We start from the raw sequence: 24,742 nt of genomic DNA on the forward strand, positions 1-24,742 counted from the left end.
GAGAACGCTGTTGCACTCAGGTAGCAACAGAATTCTGTGTTAGATGGACTTTGGCCTCCCGCAGCAGGAATCTTCTCACATGCTTAAATATAGGATGTATTTTCTTCCAGCAGATGGAATTATGTTGCGTTGAGTAAATTCCTGGGGGCTGGAAATGGAGAACTACTACTGCTCAGTTGCTCGATTGGGTAGAAGGCTTTTTTAATATATAAAATAATGGTTGTTGTTCTTGATTTGTCTTGTTGATTATTTTCAAGCTGAGATAATGAGTTGCCAATGGTTAAAAGAAATCTTAATCAGAGCAGGCTTCACTTTTCTATCCAAGAATAAAAAATGTTGTGTTTTTTTTAAACACTTCTGTGGTTTGGTTTGGTTTGGTTTGGTTTGGTTTGGTTTGGTTTGGTTTGGTTTGGTTTTTCCTCCTTGGGCCAGTCACTGCCTCTCGTCCTACCTCGCAAGGTTGTTGTGGGGGGTTAAACGAGGAGGAGGAATACCATGTATGCCACCTTGAGCTCCTTCTATATAAATATATCTCACCTATGATATAAATGCAATAAATAAGTAACCTACCTCACTGGATGGTTGTGAGGATAAGAGGCAGAGGTGCAGGGGAGGTGTACTAATAAGTTGAACTGGCGATCCTTTGCCCTGGAGACCCATGGCAAGCATGATTTGTACCAATCTAGGGGTAACTAGCTGATGAAGTCGAAAGTAACTGTGCACAGTTTGCAAGGTTCAGCGAGGGATGGTCTTAAATCAACGGGGTTTGCTTGGAAAGCAACTGCCCTGAGAACTGCACAAATCAGACGCTTCCCCTCTCCCTCCTGTTTCGGCCACTAGATGTTGCTGCCACCTTCCTCCTTCAAAGCCAGAAGCACAGAATTGCCAGGGGTTTTGACCATATCGCAGCCTCCGTCTCTTTTTTCATTTACGCATGGCATCCCCGCTATAATTTGTGACGCCGATTTGTTAAATGGTTGCGGGCGCCATCATAAAAAACGACTGCCAGAGTGAATGGAATAGTCTCCGCGGAGCGATATTCCTCCCCCCCCCCGCTTTCTTTTTAAAATCCTCTGTGGCAGAAGGATTGAATTCTAAGTGCGGATAAGCGGCTGCAGGCTGGGGGTATTGACATCACACACATCATGGCCCCATAAATGGCTAAGAGGGGTCGGTCTAACCGTAAGAACTCGCCCGATCTCAGAGGGGCACATTACCTCTCACCCTGTGGATGTTGCCGAGTTTTTATTTCCATCAGCTGCAGTCGGCATAGGCCAGGGTCCGAGATAATGGTCCGTGCATAGTTAGACAGTGGAACTCACTCCCACAAGAGCCAGTGGTGGCCATCCATTTGGGTGACTTCAGAAGATTAGATGGAGGGAAGGGTTTTGGATAATTACTAGGCATGATAGCTCTGCTGTGAATCGCTGGGAACTGGGATGAGAGAGTTCTCCTGCACTCAGGCTTCTCATTAGGCATCTGGCTGTCCACTGTGAGAACAGGATGCTGGACTAGATGGGCCATTGGCCTGATCCAGCAGACTCTTCATAGGTTCTCAGTGATGGAGACCAGCAAACCTCAGTATGGCCGCAGGTTCCCCATCTCATTTACAGTTTTGCCTTTTTGTAGATAGAAACTGGAGTCTTACGTTTCTGCATTTTGCATTTCTTTTTCTTTTCTTTTTTGTATATAATTTTTATTAAATTTTCTGTTTTACAGTTTAAAATACTCATTTAAGCATCCTTAAAATATCAACGACTTCCCTTCTTCTCTTTCCATGGTTCATTTTGCATATCATAAATCCCTGCATATTTTACAAAAACCATTCAGCATTCCGTTATTGCATCCATCAAAACTTATATACACTGTTGAATTTATCTGAATGCTGCCAATGTTTTCAAGTGTACACAATTCCCCCCCCCCCATATATTCAATAAACGTTTTCCAATCTTCTCATTAGCAAAACATGTCTATCTAGTTCTGCAAACTTGGCATTATGGGAAAGTGCCATTCACACATACACACCCCACACAATTTGTCAATGCCTGCCAGGGCCAAACAATTTTTCCTTGTGCTATGACTTTCATTTTAGCCTCTTAAGTGGTCAGTTTCATGCTTGACAGACTCATTTGCAGTAGGCCTCTTTTATGGCTGGGTGGGTCTCCCAGGTCAGAGTCCAGCGCTCTAACCACTACACTGCCACTGCCAATACACAAGAAGGCAATATTAGCAGGTGATATCAAAGCCCAAACATTTGCAGCATTGTAAAAACAGAAGGAACAGGAACCCCAATGATCAAGTGGGGACAGACTATTTGGAGGGAGGAGGAGGAAACAGAAAATGGAGGTAAGTGAAATGGAGTGAAGAGGCTTAAGATGATGGACAGATAAACTTTACGCTGCAACATTTTGTCGCCGTTCCCACATTTACGCCTTCCGTTTTCCTCTTTAGAAGAGACATAATCCCGAAATCTGGAGAATACAAACCTTTTAAAATATATACAGACCCCCCCCCCCCAACAAACTTTTCCATACAGTCGCCAGCTGGTGGCTGGTTGCCGTCACAATCAGAACTCGTAGACAAGATGTTTTGCCACTTCGCTAAATTTCATTTTCTTGTTAAATGTCTCTTCGAACATCCGGTTCTGTTTGGGAGTGAAATGGTTTTTCCAGTCGCCGACGGCACCTAGAGAAGGAGCGATGGGAAAAAAATTAAACTGCGCTCTGCCGCAGATTCTGACTGCTCACTAAACCCTGTTGCCTCTTCAGCTTCTAATGCCTCGTCCTCCTTCCAGTCTTCTCCCTCTGACCACTCATGGTCGCTCCACCACCAGCCCCCTGGCTCTGAGCCTTTTTCCCTTGGGGGTTCCCTAGCTGGTGCCTCTCACCATTCCTCTCTTTTTTTCCCAACCAATCCCTGTACAGATTGGATTGCTGCAGCTACATCCTGCCTTGCAGATCCTACATTAAGCAGTGGGTTGAGCCAGATGTCTTCCCAACTCTAAACATCATATTTCTTGTTGTTGCTTTTTTTGCTCACTGGTGCAATGTGCTCAGTGCTGACTATGCTCCACAGCCCCCAAGGCTCTTGCCACCCCAGCCATGCCGTCGGAGCAAACTTCACCCTGGCACTGAACTCGGGACATCCTACGTTTTCGCCTCTACCACCTCCAGCTGAGGTTTTCTTTGGGCTGCCACTATGTCAACCCTTTCACCTGTTCACGATGTACCCAGCGTATCACCTTGTTTTCTTCGCTGTGTCTGGCCTCTTGTTTGACTTCAGATAAACCCAGACACTTTGTCCTGCAATACTGGCTGGGTGGATTATAGGAGTGTTGGCAAGCCCGAGAGAAGCAGGGAAATTAAGATAAGATAAGGGAGATAAAGGAGGAGGGGGGCTGGAGTCCTCATTCACCTGAAAAGCTCAGCCCCTGGGAGTAAACGGAGGATCCTGCCATTAGCATCCCACCAGCTGGTCATTCTAGTGCTCCATAGGGCACTGCGAAAGGAAATTGCTTGTAAACATGGCTATTTATCAGAAATGTGCACTAAATTGCAGGTTTCCATGAGGACATTTGTTTATTTATTTAAAGAAATGCAAACGAACTCAGCAGCAATAAAGTGGCCTGAACTTCAGGCTGGACAAACGAGAAAGTGGGAGAAGCAGAAATGGACCAGTTTTGCTCGTCCCTCCTCCTCCTCCCCTTACCTTTTCGGAATACCAGCTTCCGGTTGGACGTGAGCGCGCAGACCGTGTGGTTCGGATCGTTCTCCTTCTCCGTGTTGGTTTTCATCTCGCTGAACGAGGATTTCTTGCAGATCTCGTGGATCCTGCTCTCGCTGGTGTTGAGCGCCAGGAAGGCACTGACTTTCTTCACAACCTTTGGGAGATCCTGGGAGACACGAAGGGCAGAGGGTGGGGTGAGCTGCTGTGGCCGCCTGCTCCACTGAAGTGAATGGGGAACGCACAAAATCGTAGCCGTTTTTGTGCTTTTCAGCGAAGACTGGGCAGGCACTATGGGTTTTGTGGGGGGTTTTTTGAAGCAGGAACAATTTTGCACTGAATAATGGAAGAACCTGAGGCGGTAATCCTATGCACCAGGGGTGGGGGGCCTGCGGGTCTCTGGATTTTGCTGGAATACAACTCCCATCATCCTTGTACAGTAGCCATGCTGCTAGGGAAGTAAAGGGAGTTGGGAGTCCAATAATATCTGGAGGACCACAGATTTCTCACTTCTGCTCTACAGAATTACCGGTACCACGAAGGAAGCACTAATGAACTCAGCTACTTCTTGGTTGTCACGCCTAAATGAAGATGAGCAGAACAAAAGCTTCCCACCCATCTTCCTGGTACTGAATCGCCCAAGCTCTGCTGGCAGCATTAACACAGGAGCTACCTTGCAAGGACGTATGAGTGGGGGAACAACTTAACATTCCACATTTATTCCCTCTGGGGATGCCATGTTGGCATTTAATAAAGGACACCTGGGTTCAAATTCCTGTTGTTGTTGTTCAGTCGTTCAGTCGTGTTCGACTCTTCGTGACCCCATGGACCAGAGCACGCCAGGCACGCCTATCCTTCACTGCCTCTCGCAGTTTGGCCAAACTCATGCCAGTTGCTTCAAGAACACTGTCCAACCATCTCATCCTCTGTCGTCCCCTTCTCCTTGTGCCCTCCATCTTTCCCAACATCAGGGTCTTTTCTAGGCAGTCTTCTCTTCTCATGAGGTGGCCAAAGTACTGGAGCCTCAACTTCAGGATCTGTCCTTCTAGTGAGCACCCAGGGCTGATTTCTTTAAGAATGGATAGGTTTGATCTTTTTGCAGTCCATGGGACTCTCAAGAGTCTCCTCCAGCACCATAATTCAAAAGCATCAATTCTTTGGCAATCAGCCTTCTTTATGGTCCAGCTCTCACTTCCGTACATTACTACTGGGAAAACCATAGCTTTAACTATACGGACTCAAATTCCTACTCGGCCACAAAACTCACTGGGTAACCTTGGGGCTAACCTACCTCGCAAGGTTGTTGTTCAGGTCAAAGTAACAAAAGGGTAAAGTGCCCCTGGATGGTTAAATCCAGTCAAAGGTGACTATGGAGTTGCGGCGCTCATCTCGCTTTCAGGCCGAGGGGGCCGACGTTTGTCCACAGGCAGCTTTCCAGGTCATGTGGCCAGCATGACTAAACCGCTTCTGGCACAACAGAACACCGTGACGGAAACCAGAGCGCACGGAAATGCCATTTAGCTTCCCGCTAGAGCAGTACCTATTTATCTACTTGCACTGGCATGCTTTCGAACTGCTAGGTTGGCAGGAGCTGGGACAGAGCAACGGGAGCTCACTCCGTCGCAGGGATTCGAACTGCCCACCTTCTGATCAGCAAGCCCAAGAGGCTCAGTGGTTTAGACCACAGCGCCACCCGCTCCCAATTCAGGTCAAAGTAGAGGGAGGGTCACAATATGCTACTCTGATCTTTTTTTGGAGGAAAGGTGGGATAAATGCATTTTAACTGTTTGCTAGTTGAGCATCATAAATTAAACTTTCACGGGAATTTAGGAGTTTGCTTAGTTTAGATTTGCCTTGCTTCTCTCTTCCTAATTGGGAAAAAAGCAAATTTTGGTTTTACCTGTTTCATATCTTCATAGAACAGGAACAGAGTGTTTTTGTCATCGGTGTGTTTCTCCCAGCTTAAGACGTGATCAAACCAGGATCCGCAGACAACTAGGAAGGGAGAGCAAAAATGAGGTTATTAAATGAGGTTCTGTCGTGAGCATAAAATGGGGCAGGGGAGAAAAATGTCCAACACCTTGTGCTCTTTGGAGGAAAGGTTGAGTGTCAATGTAATAAAATAAATAAATAAATTTCCACGAACTCTGCACAGCCAGAAGGATGGAATGAAATTCTCGTACAGGAGGAAGATAGGCCCTCCTAAAGATTATGTATTACCACAGTCAAATTTTGGCTCCTTTCAGGCTGTCATGTGTTCAGTACCCAGTCAGAGAGGTTGCTGGCATCTGTTTGTCTCGAGAGACAATGAAGGGAACCTCTGAGGGTGAAGTGAAATTGCTGAGTTAGCAGCACCAAAGTGACGTTCCTGGGGCGCAAGCCTTGTCAATCAATCAATTTATTTATTGTATTAGCCGTATGACCATACCACATAGTAAAAGACCAGGCAGTAGCCTGACACGATTATACAACAGATACAGTTAAAACAATTGGAAGTAAAATCGTACTGGATAAAACAAATAAAAAGCGCTAGCGGGCGTGACGACAGTGTCCATGTTGGGAATATACATAAGACTAAGGCTAAGGGAAGTTGGCCAAAAAGGTGGTCCTGAGTTTCAAGGCCTGTAATATGTAGGTGGCCACTCTACATGAAACCAAGGGGTTGGCGTCCACCAGTAGATATTTCATGCGGTCATCGTCCCTGGCGATAATCGGTGGGATTAGAGGGAGAAGCCTAGATCTTATTGAGGCAAGCCTTGTCAGTGTGTATGGAGGTCTTGGGATACCCAGACGACAAGATTCCCCTCTCGACCTCGCCGATGTGATTCAAAGGAAAGCAGAGCAAGACGTTTGACACCAGCTGGGCTGCAGGACTTGCCCAAAGGAGGCATAGAAGGAGCCATCCAACCTTCTAAGGGACTCTGCTCCGGATTTCTGTAGGGTTTATACTCCTTAGTCTTTTCTTCTCCCGAAGATATTCCACAAGGCAGTGGTTTGTTTGGGCCCACGCAATCCACCAGAGAGGAGAGACCAGATTAAAAACAAAAGTAAAAAGCCTTGTCCTATAGTCTAGGACAAGAGTGGGGAGCATGTCACCCTCCAGATGTTGCACTATAAGTCCCATTATCCATATTGTCTGGGCCAGATTGAAATCGTAGCACAGCAACATCTTAGAGGGCCATAGATCTCTCCCCCCCCCCCTTTACACTTTCTCTGTTGCTATGAACCAGTTACCAGTCCTTCAGGCAAGAGTATGGAACCTGCAGCCTTCCAGATGCAATTGGACTACAACTCCCACCATCCCTTACCATTGGCTGGTGCTGATGTGAACTGGAGTTCAGAAGCATCTATAATAATAATATTGTGGGCAGGGGTGATGTTGTTTCTGTTTGTTCTTACGGCATGTATTTTTTTTGTGTGTGTTTTTATATTGTAAACCGCCCTGTGATCTTTGGATGAAAGGTAGCATAAGGTAAAGGGACCCCTGACCATCAGGTCCAGTCGTGTCCGACTCTGGGGTTGCGGCGCTCATCTCGCTCTATAGACCGAGGGAGCCGGCGTTTGTCCGCAGACAGCTTCCGGGTCATGTGGCCAGCATGACTAAGCCGCTTCTGGCGAACCAGAGCAGCACACGGAAACGCCGTTTACCTTCCCGCCGGAGTGGTACCTATTTATCTACTTGCACTTTGACGTGCTTTTGAACTGCTAGGTGGGCAGGAGCTGGGACCAAAGAACGGCAGCTCACCCCGTGGCAGGGATTCGAACCACCGATCTTCTGATCAGCAAGCCCTAGACTATGTGGTTTAACCCACAGCGCCACCTGGGTCCCCACGAAAGGTAGCATAGGAATTGAATAAATAAAAATAAAACATTCCCCAACTCTGCCTTAAACGGACCGCTTGTCTTATCCAGCTTTGCTCGCTTTTAAGCCAAATCAAGTCCACGGACAGCGAAGGTACGAAAAGGAAGGAATACATCTCAAGTCACATTTCAATTTACTATTTTGATCCTTTATACTACTGTACAAATCACAGCGTCAGTTTGCATTCCTTTGTTAATGACACCAATTCAATTTGTGGCTCGGTTGATCTTTGGATCTCCAGCTTTGTGGGAGAATTTTTTATTTATTTTTTTACAGCCACGCAGTAAAACGGTGCGGCCAATGTTTTGATAACAGGAACGAGGGCCTCGTGCCCTTGACCTCAGCCGAGGGTTAATGCAGCTGCAATCAAAGTGTCTGCCTTGTAGTCTTCAGAACTTGGATCTGACGTTCCAGAATAGCCAACCTAAGGTAGGGGGTTTCTACATTTACAAGTCCAAAAACCTTCTAAGGACTTGGAGCTTCTGGGGAGCAAGCAGGAAACCGAAGCCAATAACCCAGGTGATGATCTCTTGGGCAAACAGGAGCATAAGGAACACCCACTGGATCAGGCCAATGGCCCATCTGGTCTAGTATCCCGTTCTCACCTTGGCCAGCCAGATGCCCGTGGGAAACCAGTAAGCAGGATTAGAGCACAAGAGCACTAGCTCCTCCGGAGGTCTCCTGCAACTGGTCCTCAGAAGCATTTAACTTCCTCTCTCCTTTGCAGCAATACAACCAGCCACCACGGAGGGGAAATTCGCATTATTTTCACTGGGGGGTTGCCACTATGCACTAGAATTTGCAAGGCGAGAGAGAGAGAGGAAAGGTACTATTCAGTCTTCTTACCGTCTCCTCTTAAGAACATCTCCAGGAAAACAGGCCAGGAATCGATGGTGGGGAGGTTCGGATTGTCTCTGTAATAATGATACATGGAAACCGCAATGTCTTTTGGGTTTCTGATAATGTAGATAGCCTACAAACGAAGACAACACGTTAATAAGGCAGTGACATCTCGGAAGGTGCTCTATTACCATGTCAGGCCACTGGGAAGCTGCTCAGTTAGAATGAATGGGGCATCGCCTCCACCACCCTCAATGCCCCACTTGCCTGCCTTCTTACAATCAGTCAGGTTGTACAATCTGCCTATCATTGACTATGGAGTCACCAACTCCTGGTCTCCCTAGCACAGGGGTAGGCAACCTAAGGCCCATGGGCCACAAGCGGCCCACGGGGTCGTTTAAGCAGCCCACGAGCCACCCCCGAACCGAGCCACCCACTCGACGAGTCCCTGCGCCTTGGCCTTGCTTAGCTGTGCCGGTTTAGCGCAGCACGCGGAGACTCGCTTCCGTGGTGCCGGAAATTGCGTCTGCGTATGTGCAGACGCCGAAAATCATGTTTGTGCAGATGCAGACGCTGAAAATCGGGGGGGGCACGATCCGGCCCACGGAGGGATCTCCGCTGGAGTGAACCGGCCCAGGCGAGGTAAACCTTGCCGACCCCTGCCTAACATCTGCCACATCGGTCCCAAGGAGCATCAGCCACCAGCTAGTGCTCAATATGATCTCTACACACACCCCCGACTTGTGTTGTTGGACTACAAGTCCCATCATCCCCAATCAATGACCATGCTGGCAGAGGCTGATGGGAGTTATAGTCCAAAACATTTGGAGAACACCGGGTTGCCGAAGGCTATACTGACTAGCGGTGAGTTTTGGAGACTCGGAGCTGCCAGGAATTGATCTTGGGACTTCCTGCAAGGCGAAGTGTGAATTCTACCACTGAGCTACTGTCTTCCCCCCAAATCACAGCAGAGATAAGTTTTACTCAAAGCAAACCTGTTGAAACGATTGATCGTAGCTAAAGGCTCATCCAGACTTCCTTTTGTGCCGCAAGTTGTGCGTGCAGGCGCACAAAGAGTTTGGATTTGGATTTGATATCCCGCTTTATCACCACCCGAAGGAGTCTCAAAGCAGCTCACATTCTCCCTTTCCCTTCCTCCCCCACAACAAACACGCTGTGAGGTGAGTGGGGCTGAGAGACTTCAGAGAAGTGTGACTAGCCCAAGGTCACCCAGAAGCTGCATGTGGAGGAATGGAGACTCGAACCCGGTTCCCCAGATTACGAGTCTACCGCTCTTAACCACTACACCACACTGGCTCTCATGCATGCTTCTCAGCAACACATCTGAGCGTTTGGGGTTTTTCGTCCCACCAAGGAAACCTACTGTTTATCGCTGAACCGGAACAAACGTCAATCAGTTTTTTTTTGCGGATTTATGTTTGTTCTGATTCAGCAGTAAACGGCAGGGAAAGCAGAGTGACCTCACTCAAACCCTGGAAAGCACAGGCCTGCTACTACAAATCGGGGAACAAAATGAAGTATGTCTGAGCCCTTAGTCCTGATGATAGAATCATCGATTCATCGAATTGTAGAGTTGGAAGGGATCCTGAGAATCATCTAGTCCAGCCCCCACTCCCATCATACATTTCAGTGGGTCTACCCTGAGTAAAACTTTGCTTGAATACCACCCAAGGTTTTCTGTTAACATATTGTTACAGCTAGGGTTCCAGAGTCTGTTAGCAAATATTAGAAACTAATAAACAGTAGTATTTAGATAATATTTGGGATACAAAGGGAAAATGCAAGCTGCAGAACTGTGCCAGACAATAAATTAGCTTATGCAAACCAGCCTGGCCGGGTTACCTGAGTGCAGCACCATTAAGGAACAATGAGGAACCAAGCACAGTCGCACCTCAGAAGTCGAACGCCTTGCAAGTCAAATGTTTTGGCTCTCAAATGCCACAAAACTGGAAGTGATTGTTCCAGTTTGCGAACGTTCTTTTGGAACCCGGACATCCGACAGGGCTTCCGTGGCTTCTGATTGGCTGCAGGAGCTTCCCACAGCCAATCGGAAGCCGCAATTTAGTTTCCAAACGTTTTGGAAGTCGAATGGACTTCCGGAACGGATTCCGTTCGACTTCCAAGGTACAACTGTATTGAGCCATTAAGGACCACTGGCAATGCAAAAGAACTGTCCCCACCCCATCCCCAGGAGTGGAAAGAAACAGCAGAATTGGCAGGTCACCAAGGTGATGGGGGCATGATGTCACAGGAAAAGTTGTCCTTTTTGAAAGCTCAAGGTTTGCTGGGAAGGAATGAGGCAGGATTCAGTGGGGTGCTGTGGAGGCGGGAAGCAGAGGCAGCTTGTGGGGTGGCTCTGAATGCAATGCCGGGGGGCGAGGAAGGACAGACTGCTCCTGCTGTAAGCTCTGCACTCCCTTCATCTGCATTCAAGTTGTAAATAGGTTTTAATAAACCATATTTCAAAAATAATGCAGACTCTGCTGCGCCTTATTTCTCCCTTGAAGAGACCCGAGGAATCTCATACAGTGCTCAGCAGAAATTGGGGAGGCTTGTAAAAATTTGCATGGGAATGTAAGAAAGTGAAAAACTTCTGGGAAATGATATATAATGAGATGAAAAAGATGTTGAAATATACATTTATTTTAAAAAAAAAACCAGAAGTGTTTTTACTTTGTATTGTTGGCGAAGATATTAATAGACAAGATAATAAATTGTTTTTATATGCTACAGTGGCTGCAAGAGTACTGTTGGCACAGAAATGGAGGCAAGAAGAATTACCGACAAAAGAGGAGTGGCTGATGAAACTAATGGACTACGCAGAATTGGATAAGATGACAGGGAGAATTCGAAACCGGGGAGACCAGAAGTTCTTAGAAGATTGGAGAAAATATTGAAAACCAACTGTAAACAATTGACTACGCTAGTAGGATTGCAAGAAGTTTTGTAAGGAGGACTGTATGAAACATTGCAGGGAAAATATACGGAAAGGATTATTAGTTATGGACTATTAAAAGTAACAGTGAAAATAATGAAATGCAGGAGTAAGTGACGAAGATTGAAAACCATTAGATGGAGTTGATGGAAGTCCTAGGCTTTTAGCCAAAACACCGTATAAGATAAGAAGAGATGTTATGTGGTATTTGAAAAATATATGCAAAAATTAATAAGTATATGTATATTAGAAAAATACTTAGAATCATAGAATCATAGAATCCTAGAGTTGGAAGAGACCACAAGGGCCATCCAGTCCAACCCCCTGCCAAGCAGGAAACGCCATCAAAGCATTCCTGACAGATGGCTGTCAAGCCTCCGCTTAAAGACCTCCAAAGAAGGAGACTCCACCACACTCCTCGGCAGCAAATTCCACTGTCGAACAGCTCTTACTGTCAGGAAGTTCTTCCTCATGTTTAGGTGGAATCTTCTTTCTTGTAGTTTGAATCCATTGCCCCGTGTCCGCTTCTCTGGAGCAGCAGAAAACAACCTTTCTCCCTCCTCTATATGACATCCTTTTATATATTTGAACATGGCTATCATATCACCCCTTAACCTTCTCTTCTCCAGGCTAAACATACCCAGCTCTCTAAGCCGTTCCTCATAAGGCATCGTTTCCAGGCCTTTGACCATTTTGGTTGCCCTCCTCTGGACACGTTCCAGCTTGTCAGTATCCTTCTTGAACTGTGGTGCCCAGAACTGGACACAGTACTCCAGGTGAGGTCTGACCAGAGCGGAATACAGTGGTACTATTACTTCCCTTGATCTAGATGCTATACTCCTATTGATGCAGCCCAGAATTGCATTGACTTTTTTAGCTGCTGCATCACACTCATGTCAAGTTTATGGTCTACCAAGACTCCTAGATCCTTTTCACATGTACTGCTCTCAAGCCAGAAATACTTATATATCATTTTGAGATCAAGATGCGTACCCAGCTGCATAACCAGGGCTGCCTACCAGATTTCATTGGGAGGCTCATTCGGGAACCCTTTTTTTAAAAAAAAAAATCTCCTCCCCAGTGCCTGAAATAATACCTTGCCCATATCTCACCTTACATTGCTTGAGTGTAAATGCGGGTGGTAGCATGTTCCCGTCCAGGTGGGTTGGAATGATTCTCTTGCCTGAAAGACGGTCCAGTTGGTCCAGTTTGGAAAGATCTCCAAATTCAATTGGGGATGTTAAAGACACTCTGGGTGCGTACAGGTGCATGAGGATCTCAGCAAGCCAGTGAGTGCCTGCGGGAAAGGAGAAAAGCATGAACAATACTGGCAAATATATATTGCTTGATAAACTGGGTTATGGAGCTTATGTACACAGGAGGACCATAAACAGTCTAATTGCAAGGGATAAGAAATAATTGCCTCCAGGCCGGCAGATTGAGGACTAGTAACATTAGCGAGCTTACAGGGGAAACTCGAAAAATTATAATATCGTGGAAAGGTTCATTTCCTTCAGTAATTCAACTTAAAAGGTGAAACTAATATATGAGATAGACTCCATGACATGCAAAGCGAGATATGTCAAGCCTTTATTTGTTATAATTGTTATGACTATGGCGTACAGCTGATGAGAACCCCAAATTAACAATCTCAACTTTGGGGTTTTCATCAGCTGTAAGCCATAATCATCAAAATGATAACGAACAAAGTCTTGACATATCTCGCGTTGCGTGTCATGATCTATCTCATATATTAAACTCCAGTAGCTAATGAAAACAATTGCTTACATATATGGACTTTTCCATGATATTCTAATTTTTCGAATTTCACCTGTAATCTGAAGATGCTCCTCTCTAAAGGGCAATGAAGCTGATGTCCCCGGGGAAAGCGTATCATCGCAGTCGCTAAGGAAGTAAAAGGATGGGTTTGTTTGACTAGCAACTTTGGATCTGGTCGATTTCATTTCTGAAGAAGAGAAGAAGAAAATACTGAATGCTGGAATTTGCTCCACAAGAGAAAGAAGCAAGGTTTTGCAGGCTCTTTCGTTTTTAAAGGGCTCCCTGTACATTTACTGATAGTGGGAGCTCATCCTGTCCTAACTGGGAAGGGATATGGTTCCTAAACCCTCCCCCCCTTGGGGCAGGAGGAGAGCATTCCTCAAACTGCTGTGCACGTGAGGCTGCTCCTCAAAATTACTGTGCAAGAGGAACCTTGAAAGTCACTTGCAATAGCTCAGTACTAGCTAGGGAGACTGCCAACCTAGCAGTTTGAAAGCATGCAGTGCAAGTAGATAAATAGGTACCGCTCCGGTGGGAAGGTAAACGGCATTTCTGTGCACTGCTCTGGTTTGCCAGAAGCTGCTTAGTCATGCTGGCCACGTGACCTGGAAGCTGTACACCGGCTCCCTTGGCCAGTAATGCGAGATGAGCACTGCGACCCCAGGGTCGGCCACGACTGGATCTAACAGTCAGGGGTCCCTTTACCTTTACCTTTAGCTAGGGAGGAGACTCTTGAGAGTCCCATGGACTGCAAGAAGATCAAACCTATCCATTCTCAAAGAAATCAGCTCTGAGTGCTCACTAGAAGGACAGATCCTGAAGTTGAGGCTCCAGTACTTTGGCCACCTCATGAGAAGAGAAGACTCCCTGGAAAAGACCCTGATGTTGGGAAAGATGGAGGGCACAAGGAGAAGGGGACGACAGAGGATGAGATGGTTGGACAGTGTTCTCGAAGCTACTAACATGAGTTTGGCCAAACTGTGAGAGGCAGTGAAGGATAGGCGTGCCTGGCGTGCTCTGGTCCATGGGGTCACGAAGAGTCGGACACGACTGAACGACTGAACAACAACAGGGAGAAGTAGCTCCATCAATTTCAATCTTTATCAGTTTCTCATTTTCCCGCTCTTGAGTTCAGTTCTCCACATCAATTTGCCATTTTTAAGCCTCACAGCCTCTCGCACCTCCGCGCCTCTCTTATCTGTGTGGCGTGGTGGCTAATTTATTGTCCGGCACAGTTCTGCAGACAGTTCTGCATCCCAATATTTGTTTATTAGTTTCAAATATTTGCTAACCCAAGGTTATCTTCTGGCAGGATGTCGTGAGAAATCTCGCAAGATCTCACGCAAGATCTCACTGAAATCTCACCAGCTCGGGCAGCAGAGGCAGCAGGGCAAGTGGGTGGCAGAGGGATTCTGCCACTCAGTGAGCAGGGCCTATCCTTGGGAACCTGCTGCCCTGAGGCCTCACTGCACCTCATGGCTGGTGTACCCACGCAAACCTGCTTTGCCGAATCTTTTAAAGGCCGTTCCCGCACCTCCAAGACTACTTCAGTACTAAAAGAAGAACGAACATATATAACGCCATCAGTTATTCTACCGGGCCTTTAGCATGTTATGCTTTGGCCCAGTGTTTCCCAAACTTGGGTCTCCAGCTGTTTTTGGACCACAATTCCCATCATCCCTAGCTAGCAGGACCAGTGGTCAGGGATGATGGGGAATGTAGTCCAAAAACAACTGGAGGCCGAAGTTTGGGGAACACTCTTTTAGAACATCTTACCTAGCATCCTGTTCTCACAGTGGCCAGTGAGCTACTTATGGGAAGCTAATAAGGAGAAGGAGAAGGAGAAGGAGAAGGAGAAGGAGAAGGAGAAGAAGAAGAAGAAGAAGAAGAAGAAGAAGAAGAAGAAGAAGAAGATCCTGAGTGCAACAGCAATCTTTGCACCAGCAATGCTCAGAAACGGGAAAAGCATTGTGTCTCTGACCCAGCATTGTCATGATGGAGTCATTGATTGACTCTATGAACAAAGTTTGATCTCATACACTGTTAATTGCTTCCGACAATCGACAGCGAGGCCAATGACTTGCATGATTAACTCATGTATCCTTAACGCTGCCCGTTAATGTTTGAGTTGATTAATTGCACACTTACTAAGCAATTAAGTCTTCCAGCTGACTAATCCAGTCATGCCAGGGGTTGGGGTGGGGGGAAAAAGTCAAGTTATTTTAAACAACCCTTTCCTAGAGGGTTCAAAACAAATGCGGATTTAATACCGACTATACTTTTGCACATGAACTACCATGCTCTCGTGATCCCACCATGAGTCATCAAAAACCACATCTGATTGGAACATAGGGGGCTATTTTCAAAGACAGCCAGTATTCCTGTAGACAGAACTACACAGGACTATATTATAAGAACTGTGACCTTAAGAACAGGCGCAACAACCTGCATTTTTCCTCCTCCCTCCCCATCCCTTTTTCCTCATGTGCCGTGTATTTTAAATTGTAAGCGTGAGGGGTAGGGACTGTCCCGCTACTGGTTCGGGAAGGCTTTTGGGCAAAAGACCGGCATATAAATGCTTTAAATAAACAAACAAGACCACCGCAGCTGTCTCCGGTTTAATTTTGGTATCGCTTCTCGGAGTTAAGTCAAGTTTTCATGGGAAGGGGGTGGCGGCAGAAGAGCAAGCAGTTTATGGGGTACACCCTTAAGACTCTGGGTCTCAATCCCACTTCCTCTCTTCTCCACTTCTCTCTTTCTCTCGCTCATGCAGAATTTCTTGTTCTACCCTGTTTCTCCTAAAATAAGACATAGCCATAAAATAAGCCATAGCAGGATTTCTATGCATTTGCGAAATATAAGCCGTTCCCCAAAAATAAGCCATACCCCGAAAATAAGCCATAGTGACGTGGTACCTCCCATTAAAACAGCCTGGAGAGGCGTGGCTATGCAGCGTACCGATGCGACACGGTTAAAATAAGACATCCCCTGAAAATAAGCCATACTGTGTTTTGTTGAGCAAAAATATATATAAGACGGTGTCTTATTTTAGGAGAAACATGGTAGTTAACTAAGCCTGGAATAAGAAGGTGTAGATAAGGATTCTTTCCCCGTTCCAAACCAAGCGAGACTTTACCAGACTTTGGGTACGAAACCAAGAGGATGTCGTCTTCTCTAGCGTCAAACGTGTCCAGGGATTTTAAGAGCTCGGGCGAAGTCCTGATGGTGAAAGTGATGCCATTGAAAGTGTGCATGAGATCGTCTTCACTGCAGGACGACATCTGTAAGGCCGTCTTGGAGGGGTCTCCGTCGAACTGGGCGCTTCTTCCCAAACTAGGAGAGGAGGAAACCTCTGGCCAGCTGGGCGATTATTAGCAGCGACTGAGCAAGAGAGGAGCTGGAAAAGACCCATTTATGCACTTTGTAACATCTCGAAGAGGCATTTGGGGGCTTATCTTTATGGATTACAATAAATGCAAAGCAACAGAAAGGTTATCCAGATAAGCAGCAATTCCGGGGGGGGGGGGGGATCTGGTGCACTGAAACTTGGCTTCTGGCACATAAATGAGCGAAAACGCAACAGTGGAAAATAACCAGGATTGTAACTGCACAAATGACTGCGGTGCACTCATTAACAAATGAGGCTCTTAGTGTGAGTGGCGTGTTGTCTCAGGAGGTTAATGAGTTCCTAATGAGTGTGTGTTTGCGCGTGTCCTTAATAGCACCATAGCTCTGTAGAAATGCACTGTGTTCTCTCCTGTCACAGTAAATCTTGAAGGAGGAAATGAAGTTGGAGAATTTGCGGTGCCCAGCAGCAAGCACACTCTCCTGCAGGGTCGTAGCTTGGTGGCACAGCACCTGCTTTTGGTAGGCAGGTCCGGGGCTCAACCCCCACCATCTCCAAGCCTGGAGAGATGCTGCCGGTCAGTGTGGACACTATGGAGCTAGATGGACCCAATGGAGTCAATACAAGGCATTTTCCTAAGTTCAAAGGATGTAATTGCTGCCCATGATAGCATTGAGGGCAGATCTCAATGAAAAAAATAAGCAGCTTAGATAACTGAAACTGCCAATTTTGCCCATCCCTAGCCAGCGAGGATAGGAGCCTACCCTCCAACATTTCTCCGATCAAAAGAAGGATGTCCTATTCTATTATTATTATTATTATTATTATTATTATTATTATTATTATTATTATTATTATTCTGCCCATCTGACTGAGTTGCCCCAGCTACTCTGGGCAGCTTCCTATATATATATATATATATATATATATATATATATATATATATATATATATATATATATATATATGAACATAATAAAACATTAAAGATTTTAAAACTTCCCTATACAGGGCTGCCTTCAGATGGCTCAGGGTTCGGATAGCTCCATAGGGATTTCCTACCGTACCCTTCCAACATTTCTCCGATGAAAATTGGGACGTCCTAAGGAAAAGCGGGACATTCTGGGATCAAATTAGAAACCAGGATGACTTCCGTAAATTCAGGACTATCCCTGGAAAATAGGGACACTTGGAGGGTCTGAAGCACAACCTTTTGAGCAGTGCCATTTCTCTAGAAAAAGAAGCTCCAGGACTCACCACGAACACCTCTCTTGTTAGAATGGCAATGGTGCCCACCTGAGAGGTTCCAGAACTGAGTTCCAGCTGGAAAACAAAGCCCTGCTTTTAAGCCTACATTTCCTGGCATTTGCCCTGCAATTCCTCTCTTCCCTTCCAGAGAAGCAGGTTGTTGGTGCTAAATTCCGGGGGGCCCAGAAGGTAGGGTAAGCTTAGAAGTTGGGGCCAACGTCAAAGTGCCCCAAAATCCAACTATTCTCGACAACAACCATACGAGAAATATGTAAAACAACAAAGCAAGTTGTCAGGAAACCCCCCTCCCCACGGCTGGAAGGGTCGCAGGAGCGTTTACAGTACAGAGAACCCCCTAAACTGTTTACTAGCTCCTCCTCCCCAGACAGCACCGGAAGCGACCATTCCTCTAGCGGGGAGGGGGAGTCAGAGGCAGGAAGGCGGTGCAGGGGCTCTGAGAGGATCGCGGAGCCTCAACACCGAGGGGAAAGCTGGGAACGGGGTCAGGTTCCCACGCTCTGAGGGCACAGGCAGGAAGGACGCAGAAGGGGGAGGCGTGGGTTTAGAATCCCGCGGCTTTTTTGCTGGACAAAGAACCGGAAGACTTCATTCCTGGACTCTGCAGATGGATGAGATGGACGTTTGATCTTTAGCTCCACTGTACATAGATGTGCACAATAAAGAACTTAGTTTTTAGAAGTTCTGCGTCTGGCGCTTTACTCATGAGCAACCACTGAACGTCCTTACACAAGTATTAGAAATCACCCCAGAATTGGCCTTACTAAACATCTTCCACTTACACCACAAAGAACTCATAAGCCACCTACTCTCAGCAGCCAGAAACATCATAACCAGACACTGGAGAGACCTGTCAGGAGTAAGCATGGACCAGTGGTACCAAATAGTATGGGAAACAGCCTTTCTAGAAAAATTAACCAATAAGCTGAAACTGACACGGGGACAAATAGAAGAAGACGCCTTCATCCCGGTATGGCTCCCTTTTATCACACACACAGCCCAACAAGACAATGACAAAAATCCACCAACAGCATACAAATCAATATGGCTAACCTGATCGAAAACACCCACCCACCCCACTCACACATGAAAACAAAGACCACCACAGCCAACCACAAATGAACAACCACACCCTAGGCCAACCCCAACCTCTCTCGCCACCAAAGGAACACAAGCGAACAGCAGAGAACCTGAACAAGCAACGCTGACACCAAACCCTATATATATTAAGTAAAATAGAAACATTGTCACCCGTCTCTACCCCCACCCATCTTTTCCCCCCTCCACCTCTTCCCCCCTTTTCCTCCTAATGTCTCAACAAATGGAACTGATTTGTAAAAATGTTACATGGGAAAAAAATATGAGAGAGAGACATTGCACATACCTTTGTAAATCAAGAAAATCTTTAATAAAAATACATTTTTTTAAAAAGGAGAAAGACTGGTGTAAGGGCATTCAGTTCAATGAGATGCCTTCATCCTAATCAGATCCTTGCTAATCTGCAATACTGCAATCATGCCACCGTGTTCCCATTAGTTTTGCATAATGTACTAAACGGCGGAGGAAATATGTGTGAAGTCCAAGATAAAGAACAGTAGCTTTACAATGCCAGGGCAATTTCACGTCTGGTTTCAGGTGAATTCCATAATCTCCTCTTTCAGGAAGGAGATGAATTGTGTCCCTAAAAGTGCACTAGGCCATAATTTCCCAAACCTCTGATATTGAGCCATGCTTTAAAACAAACAAATAAATAAATTGTAAGTATGCACCACTCTTATAACGGAGACATTTTAAAATAAAATGGAGAGTCTCCATTAAAGCAAAGACATCACCTTGCCGACAAAGGTCCGTATAGTTAAAGCTATGGTTTTCCCAGTAGTAATGTACGGAAGTGAGAGCTGGACCATAAAGAAGGCTGATCGCCGAAGAATTGATGCTTTTGAATTATGGTGCTGGAGGAGACTCTTGAGAGTCCCATGGACGCAGGGGCGTCGCTAGGGGGGTGCGGTGGGGGCGGTACGCCCCCGGGCGACAGGGGCGAGAAGCGGCGGGTGGGGGCGAGAAGCGGCACATGGGGGTGACAAGCGGCAGCCCCTCCCGCCATTCCCAAGCGCTGCCGCTCCCTCCGTCACCCCAGGAGCAACAGCGCACGGCCGAGGGAGCACCCCGTCCATGCAGCGCTGCTGCTCCCGGGGTGACCGGCAGCGTGGGGAGTGGTAGGAGGGGCCGGCGCTTGTCAGCCCCACGCGCTGCCGCTGGCTCCGTCCCCCCGGGAGCAGCAGCGCACGGTGTGTGCGGTGCTGCTGCTCCTGGGACAACGGAGCGAACGGCGGCACGTGGGGGTGATAAGAGGCAGCCCCTCCCACCATTCCCACGCGCTGCCGCTCCCTCCGTCACCCTGGGAGCGGCAGCGCACGGCCCGACGACGGAGTGCGCCTGCACGCGCAGGCGCACTCTGTCATCGGATCGCCGCTTCCACAGCCTCCTTTTGAGCCGGAGAGCTTAAAAGCGAGCTCTTCGGCTTAAAAGAGGGCTGCAGAAGCGGCGCCGGCACCCCCGGAAACGCCCTGGGGGCGGAGCGTCATGACGTCACAATGTGATGTCACGACGCCCCGCCCCCGGGGCGTTTCCTTTGCCGCCCCGGGTACCGCGGAGCCTTACTCCGCCACTGCATGGACGGCAAGAAGATCAAACCTATCCATTCTTAAAGAACTCAGCCCTGAGTGCTCACTAGAAGGACAGATCCTGAAGTTGAGGCTCCAGTACTTTGGCCACCTCATGAGAAGAGAAGACTCCCTGGAAAAGACCCTGATGTTGGGAAAGATGGAGGGCACAAGGAGAAGGGGACGACAGAGGATGAGATGGTTGGACAGTGTTCTTGAAGCTACTAACATGAGTTTGGCCAAACTGCAGGAGGCAGTGAAGGATAGGTGTGCCTGGCGTGCTCTGGTCCATGGGGTCACGAAGAGTCGGACACGACTGAACGACTGAACAACAACAACAAATTAAAGCAGAATTGGGGAACGTTCAGGACAGCTCCTGTGGGGGGGGGCGGATTCCCTTGTAGGGGTTCAAGTATGGAGGTTTACATCAAATTCCAAATCAACCAGACTTTTATTACAGGAAAAATTCCAGAGAGTCTGCGAGAGCATTTCCATTAGGACACAAACTATACTGACAAATATACAGCATCTTTCCCAAAGGAAACTGTTCATGTAAGCGACAACGGCTACTCGGATGTTACTAGCCCAGAGATCAAAGGAAGAAACAACCCAGACCAGAGCAGAAGAATGGGAAGCCAAGTTGATGGACTATCCCGAAACGGCAAAACTAACTGGGAAGCTCAGGAACCAAGAAGACGGGAATTTTAAAAAAGAATGGGAAATGCTTATAACGTACATACAAAATTATTGTAAACAGGTCAAAACCATAGCTGTCAACTTCTCCCCCCTTTTTTTAAGGGAAATTCCCTTATTCCGAATAGGATTCCTCGCAAGAAAAGGGAAATGTTGACAGCTATGGTCAAAACATTAGCAGGATTTAAAACACACTTGTAATGTAACAGAATCTATAGATTATCTAGGAAGATTTTTTAAAAAAACTGGAGAAGCATTGATATGCAGTTGAAAATAGGATCAATGGGATCCATGGAAGGGATGGGGGGGGGGAGTCAGGAGTAATCTCGATAATTAATTCAGAATTCATTTTGTTGTTGCATGTTTATGTTTTGGAAAATCAAATAAAAATTTGTGGGTTGTTTTTTTTTAAAAAAAAAGAAGAAGACAAATATACAGCTTTTTAGCTGCCCATCCAACCACTTCCTGCCACCCCAGAACTTCACCATCTCACATCCATCCGTAGTCCAGGAAATACAATTTACTCAATCCATTTTGTATTATACATATCAGAACCCTCCTTGTATCTTATAAGGGAGTTGTTTGTTCGACTTAACAGTCAGCCATCAGTGTCCCCTTTAAGTGGTTCTTACTGTTCCTGTGGTCAGGCCACCTGCTTGCATACATGCCACTGGCCACCCTAATAATGGGCTTTGTAGTTTTGGAGTTACTCCATCGTTTTACACCCTTTTAATCCATGATGCTGTCCCTGCCCGGACCACAGTTTGGTTCGCTGAGCTTCAGCAACGCAAAGGGAGGGGAGGAAAGAAAAGCAGCTGTCTGAGCAATGCCGCGCCTGCAGAATTTTGCCACAGGCATACAGCACAGCGGCTACTGTTTCTGTCTGAAGGGCGGAGGCAAGGAACATCTGCTCCCAAGCAGATCAGCCACGTGGCTTCGATTACAATTGACAGGTAGACTTGCTCCCAGGTGTGGAACCTGGCTGGTATCGGCGACTGAAATATTGCATGTCAAGGACCCGATCCCTCCCCCAGAGAAATAAGACACAAGACACCGTATGTAAGGTTCAAATGGGCAAAAAATGGCCACAACTTTATTGGTTACGGATGTTGAGCGGTATTGGCTTAGGCATTGGATCAGCTGACTATATCAGACTCCAGTACGTCGTGCTGGCAGTCCGGGAAGGGTTAACCACAGATGGGTGAGCCCCTGCTGCTGCACATCAGCTAGGGACTCACCCTGCGATCACTGGCATGGGGCGTGCCTGGGGCCCTCACCTTACACGGCTCCGGACAGTGGCCACGCCCCACTGAACTCCTTTATCAAAGTACCCTTCAGCCTTTTGGGGGGAGGTGATGGCCAAACCTCCCCCCCCACACACACCTTTCCAACCTACCCTAAGATCCAATGCCTAATCCGCCCAACCAAAGTTGTGACAAATTGCTACGAGGTAGGCGAAAAACCACCAGGCGGAGCCAATTTGCCAAGTGGGAAAATTCCTACCAGGCCCCTCAACGGCGACCAACCGTAGTCCATAGCAGCGTCAAATCCTGCCTAAACTAAAGGGAGGGTGGGCCGGGGAAACGCGTCGAAGGGAGTGGGAAGGGCAAGAGGCCGAGCCCTGGAAGCGTCCTGCTTAAATGCAGCAGGCACGCCCGAAGCCACCGTGCCAGTTGGCCGGTCGCCCGGGCACCGCACCCAGGGCTCGGCCAATTAGTGCCAGGGGATGACCCCATCCCCTGAGCACGTGCAGGGCTCGTGTTACCTGCCTGCAACCCCCCCTCCTTCTTATGGGCGGAAGGGGCATTATGGAAAGCTCCAGAAGTGGAGGGGAAATAGGAGCTACGAGTGACTCTTGTTTTGCTGATGGAAAACATCTTGATGGAAAACATGCCTATTACAGGACCCTTATAGATCCGTTGAGCATCAGAGGGACCCAACACTCATCTCCTGGTGGTGTTGACAGGCCCTCGGCCATAGCAGATGACGTATGTTTATCCACGCGAGTTTGTGATGAGATCTCCGTTTACTGTCTCTGTTTCGGATTTCATGTTTCATAAAGCCCACTACTGCCTGGGAGAAAATAGTGGGGTGACTAAATTTAAGAAGTTAAAGGTGAGACCACTCCGGGCAGTCTTAGGAACTGTTGTTAAGGAAAAGGGAATCATTTTTAAATACAGAATTTGGCACTTTTGTTTTTGCTATTTATTTTGCGTTTTTTGTTTTTGAGGCTTTTTCAGTTAATTTGTTTTTTGTGACTGTGTGGAACCCAGTCCCACACTTACAACTTCAGGATTTTGAATAATCTTTCTGACTGAAATGCAAACAGTCTCCTTAATTAGCCAGCTGATTAGTTTTACAGTGGGTGAAATGAAATTAACCCTGGCTGTGTACGATAGTACTTCCTCCTCCTCCCAAACAATCAAATGTTTGCACAGCCCTAAACGAGTAAATCACATTATCTGACTGCTTTAATATATTCAAATGAGTTTTAGGATTGTCACGGGACCAGGGGGCTCGATGCCTGCCATCTAGTGGCCAACAACCTCTTCCTGCAGTTCTAGGAGAACCTGTGACCTAGACCATGAGTAGGCAAACTAAGGCCCAGGGGCCTAATCTGGCCCAATCGCCTTCTAAATGCGGCTCGCAGATGGTCCAGGAATCAGCATTTTTTTACATGATTAGAATGTGCCCTTTTATTTAAAATGCATCTCTGGGTTATTTGTGGGGCATAGGAATTCATTCATTTCCCCCAAAAAATATAGTCCGGCCCCCCCACAAGGTCTGAGGGACAGTGGACCGGCCCACAGCTGAAAAAGTTTGCTGACCCCTGCTCTAGACATTGTTGGGACCAACCAGCATGGTCAATAATCAGGGATTCTGGGAATTGCAATCCGGCAACCTCTCCTACATATCTTCACCACTATGTTGCACCTAATATAGTACTACAGCAGACACCTACCGTATTTTTTGCTCCATAAGACGCACTTTTTTCCTCCTGAAAAGTAAGGGGAAATACCTGTGCGTCTTATGGAGCGAATGGTGGTCCCTGGAGCTGAATTGCCCAGGGGCCAAAAGCAGATTGTGCTTTTTATTTTACAAAGAGAAAGGGGAGTGTTGAAAGGACCCCGCTCAGCAGCTGATCAGCAAGAGATCGGGAGAGAGATAAGAGTCCCCGGCTCCCTTTCAGCCACGCCCTCCTTTGTTGAATGTGCTGCAGAGGGAGGTTGTTTGTTTCCCCAGGACATGTGACTGGCTGATTAGATTATCTGTCTGCAAACAGTAGAAATGGCTCCCTTTCCTTAAGATTTTTTCAGAAATGTGAGTTAAACCCCATAAAAATGGGGCTTTTCCTCTTTGCTTTTCCCCCTTTGCAAAAGGAGCTTTGCTTTTCCCCCTTTGCAAAAAAAGCTGCAAAACCTTTAGCTGATCCTAAAAAGGCCTTTTGCCTTTGCAAAAACAGCTGCAAAACTTTTAGCTGATCCTTAAAAAAAACCAAAAAAAAAAAAACCAAAAAAAAACACCCAGGGCTTTTAGAGGAGGAAAACCAGAAAAATATTTTTTCCCTTGTTTCCTCCTCTAAAAATGAGGTGCGCCCTATGGTCCGGTGCGTC

General features: G+C 46.9%; 1 protein-coding gene across 1 annotated transcript; it reads right to left on the reverse strand.

The window, feature by feature from the left end:
- Positions 1–2,494: 2,494 nt before the first annotated feature.
- Positions 2,495–16,462, reverse strand: LOC117054464 (sulfotransferase 6B1-like). Its single transcript, XM_033163328.1, has 6 exons — positions 16,297–16,462; positions 12,494–12,678; positions 8,432–8,558; positions 5,624–5,718; positions 3,709–3,892; positions 2,495–2,685 (listed from the first exon to the last, which is right to left on the reverse strand). Exons 1-6 carry the CDS (start codon positions 16,439–16,441, stop codon positions 2,567–2,569), a joined length of 855 nt encoding a protein of 284 aa, XP_033019219.1. The 5' UTR covers positions 16,442–16,462; the 3' UTR covers positions 2,495–2,566.
- Positions 16,463–24,742: the final 8,280 nt, after the last annotated feature.

Source organism: Lacerta agilis, chromosome 10 (assembly GCF_009819535.1).
Source record: "Lacerta agilis isolate rLacAgi1 chromosome 10, rLacAgi1.pri, whole genome shotgun sequence".
NCBI lineage: Eukaryota > Metazoa > Chordata > Lepidosauria > Squamata > Lacertidae > Lacerta > Lacerta agilis.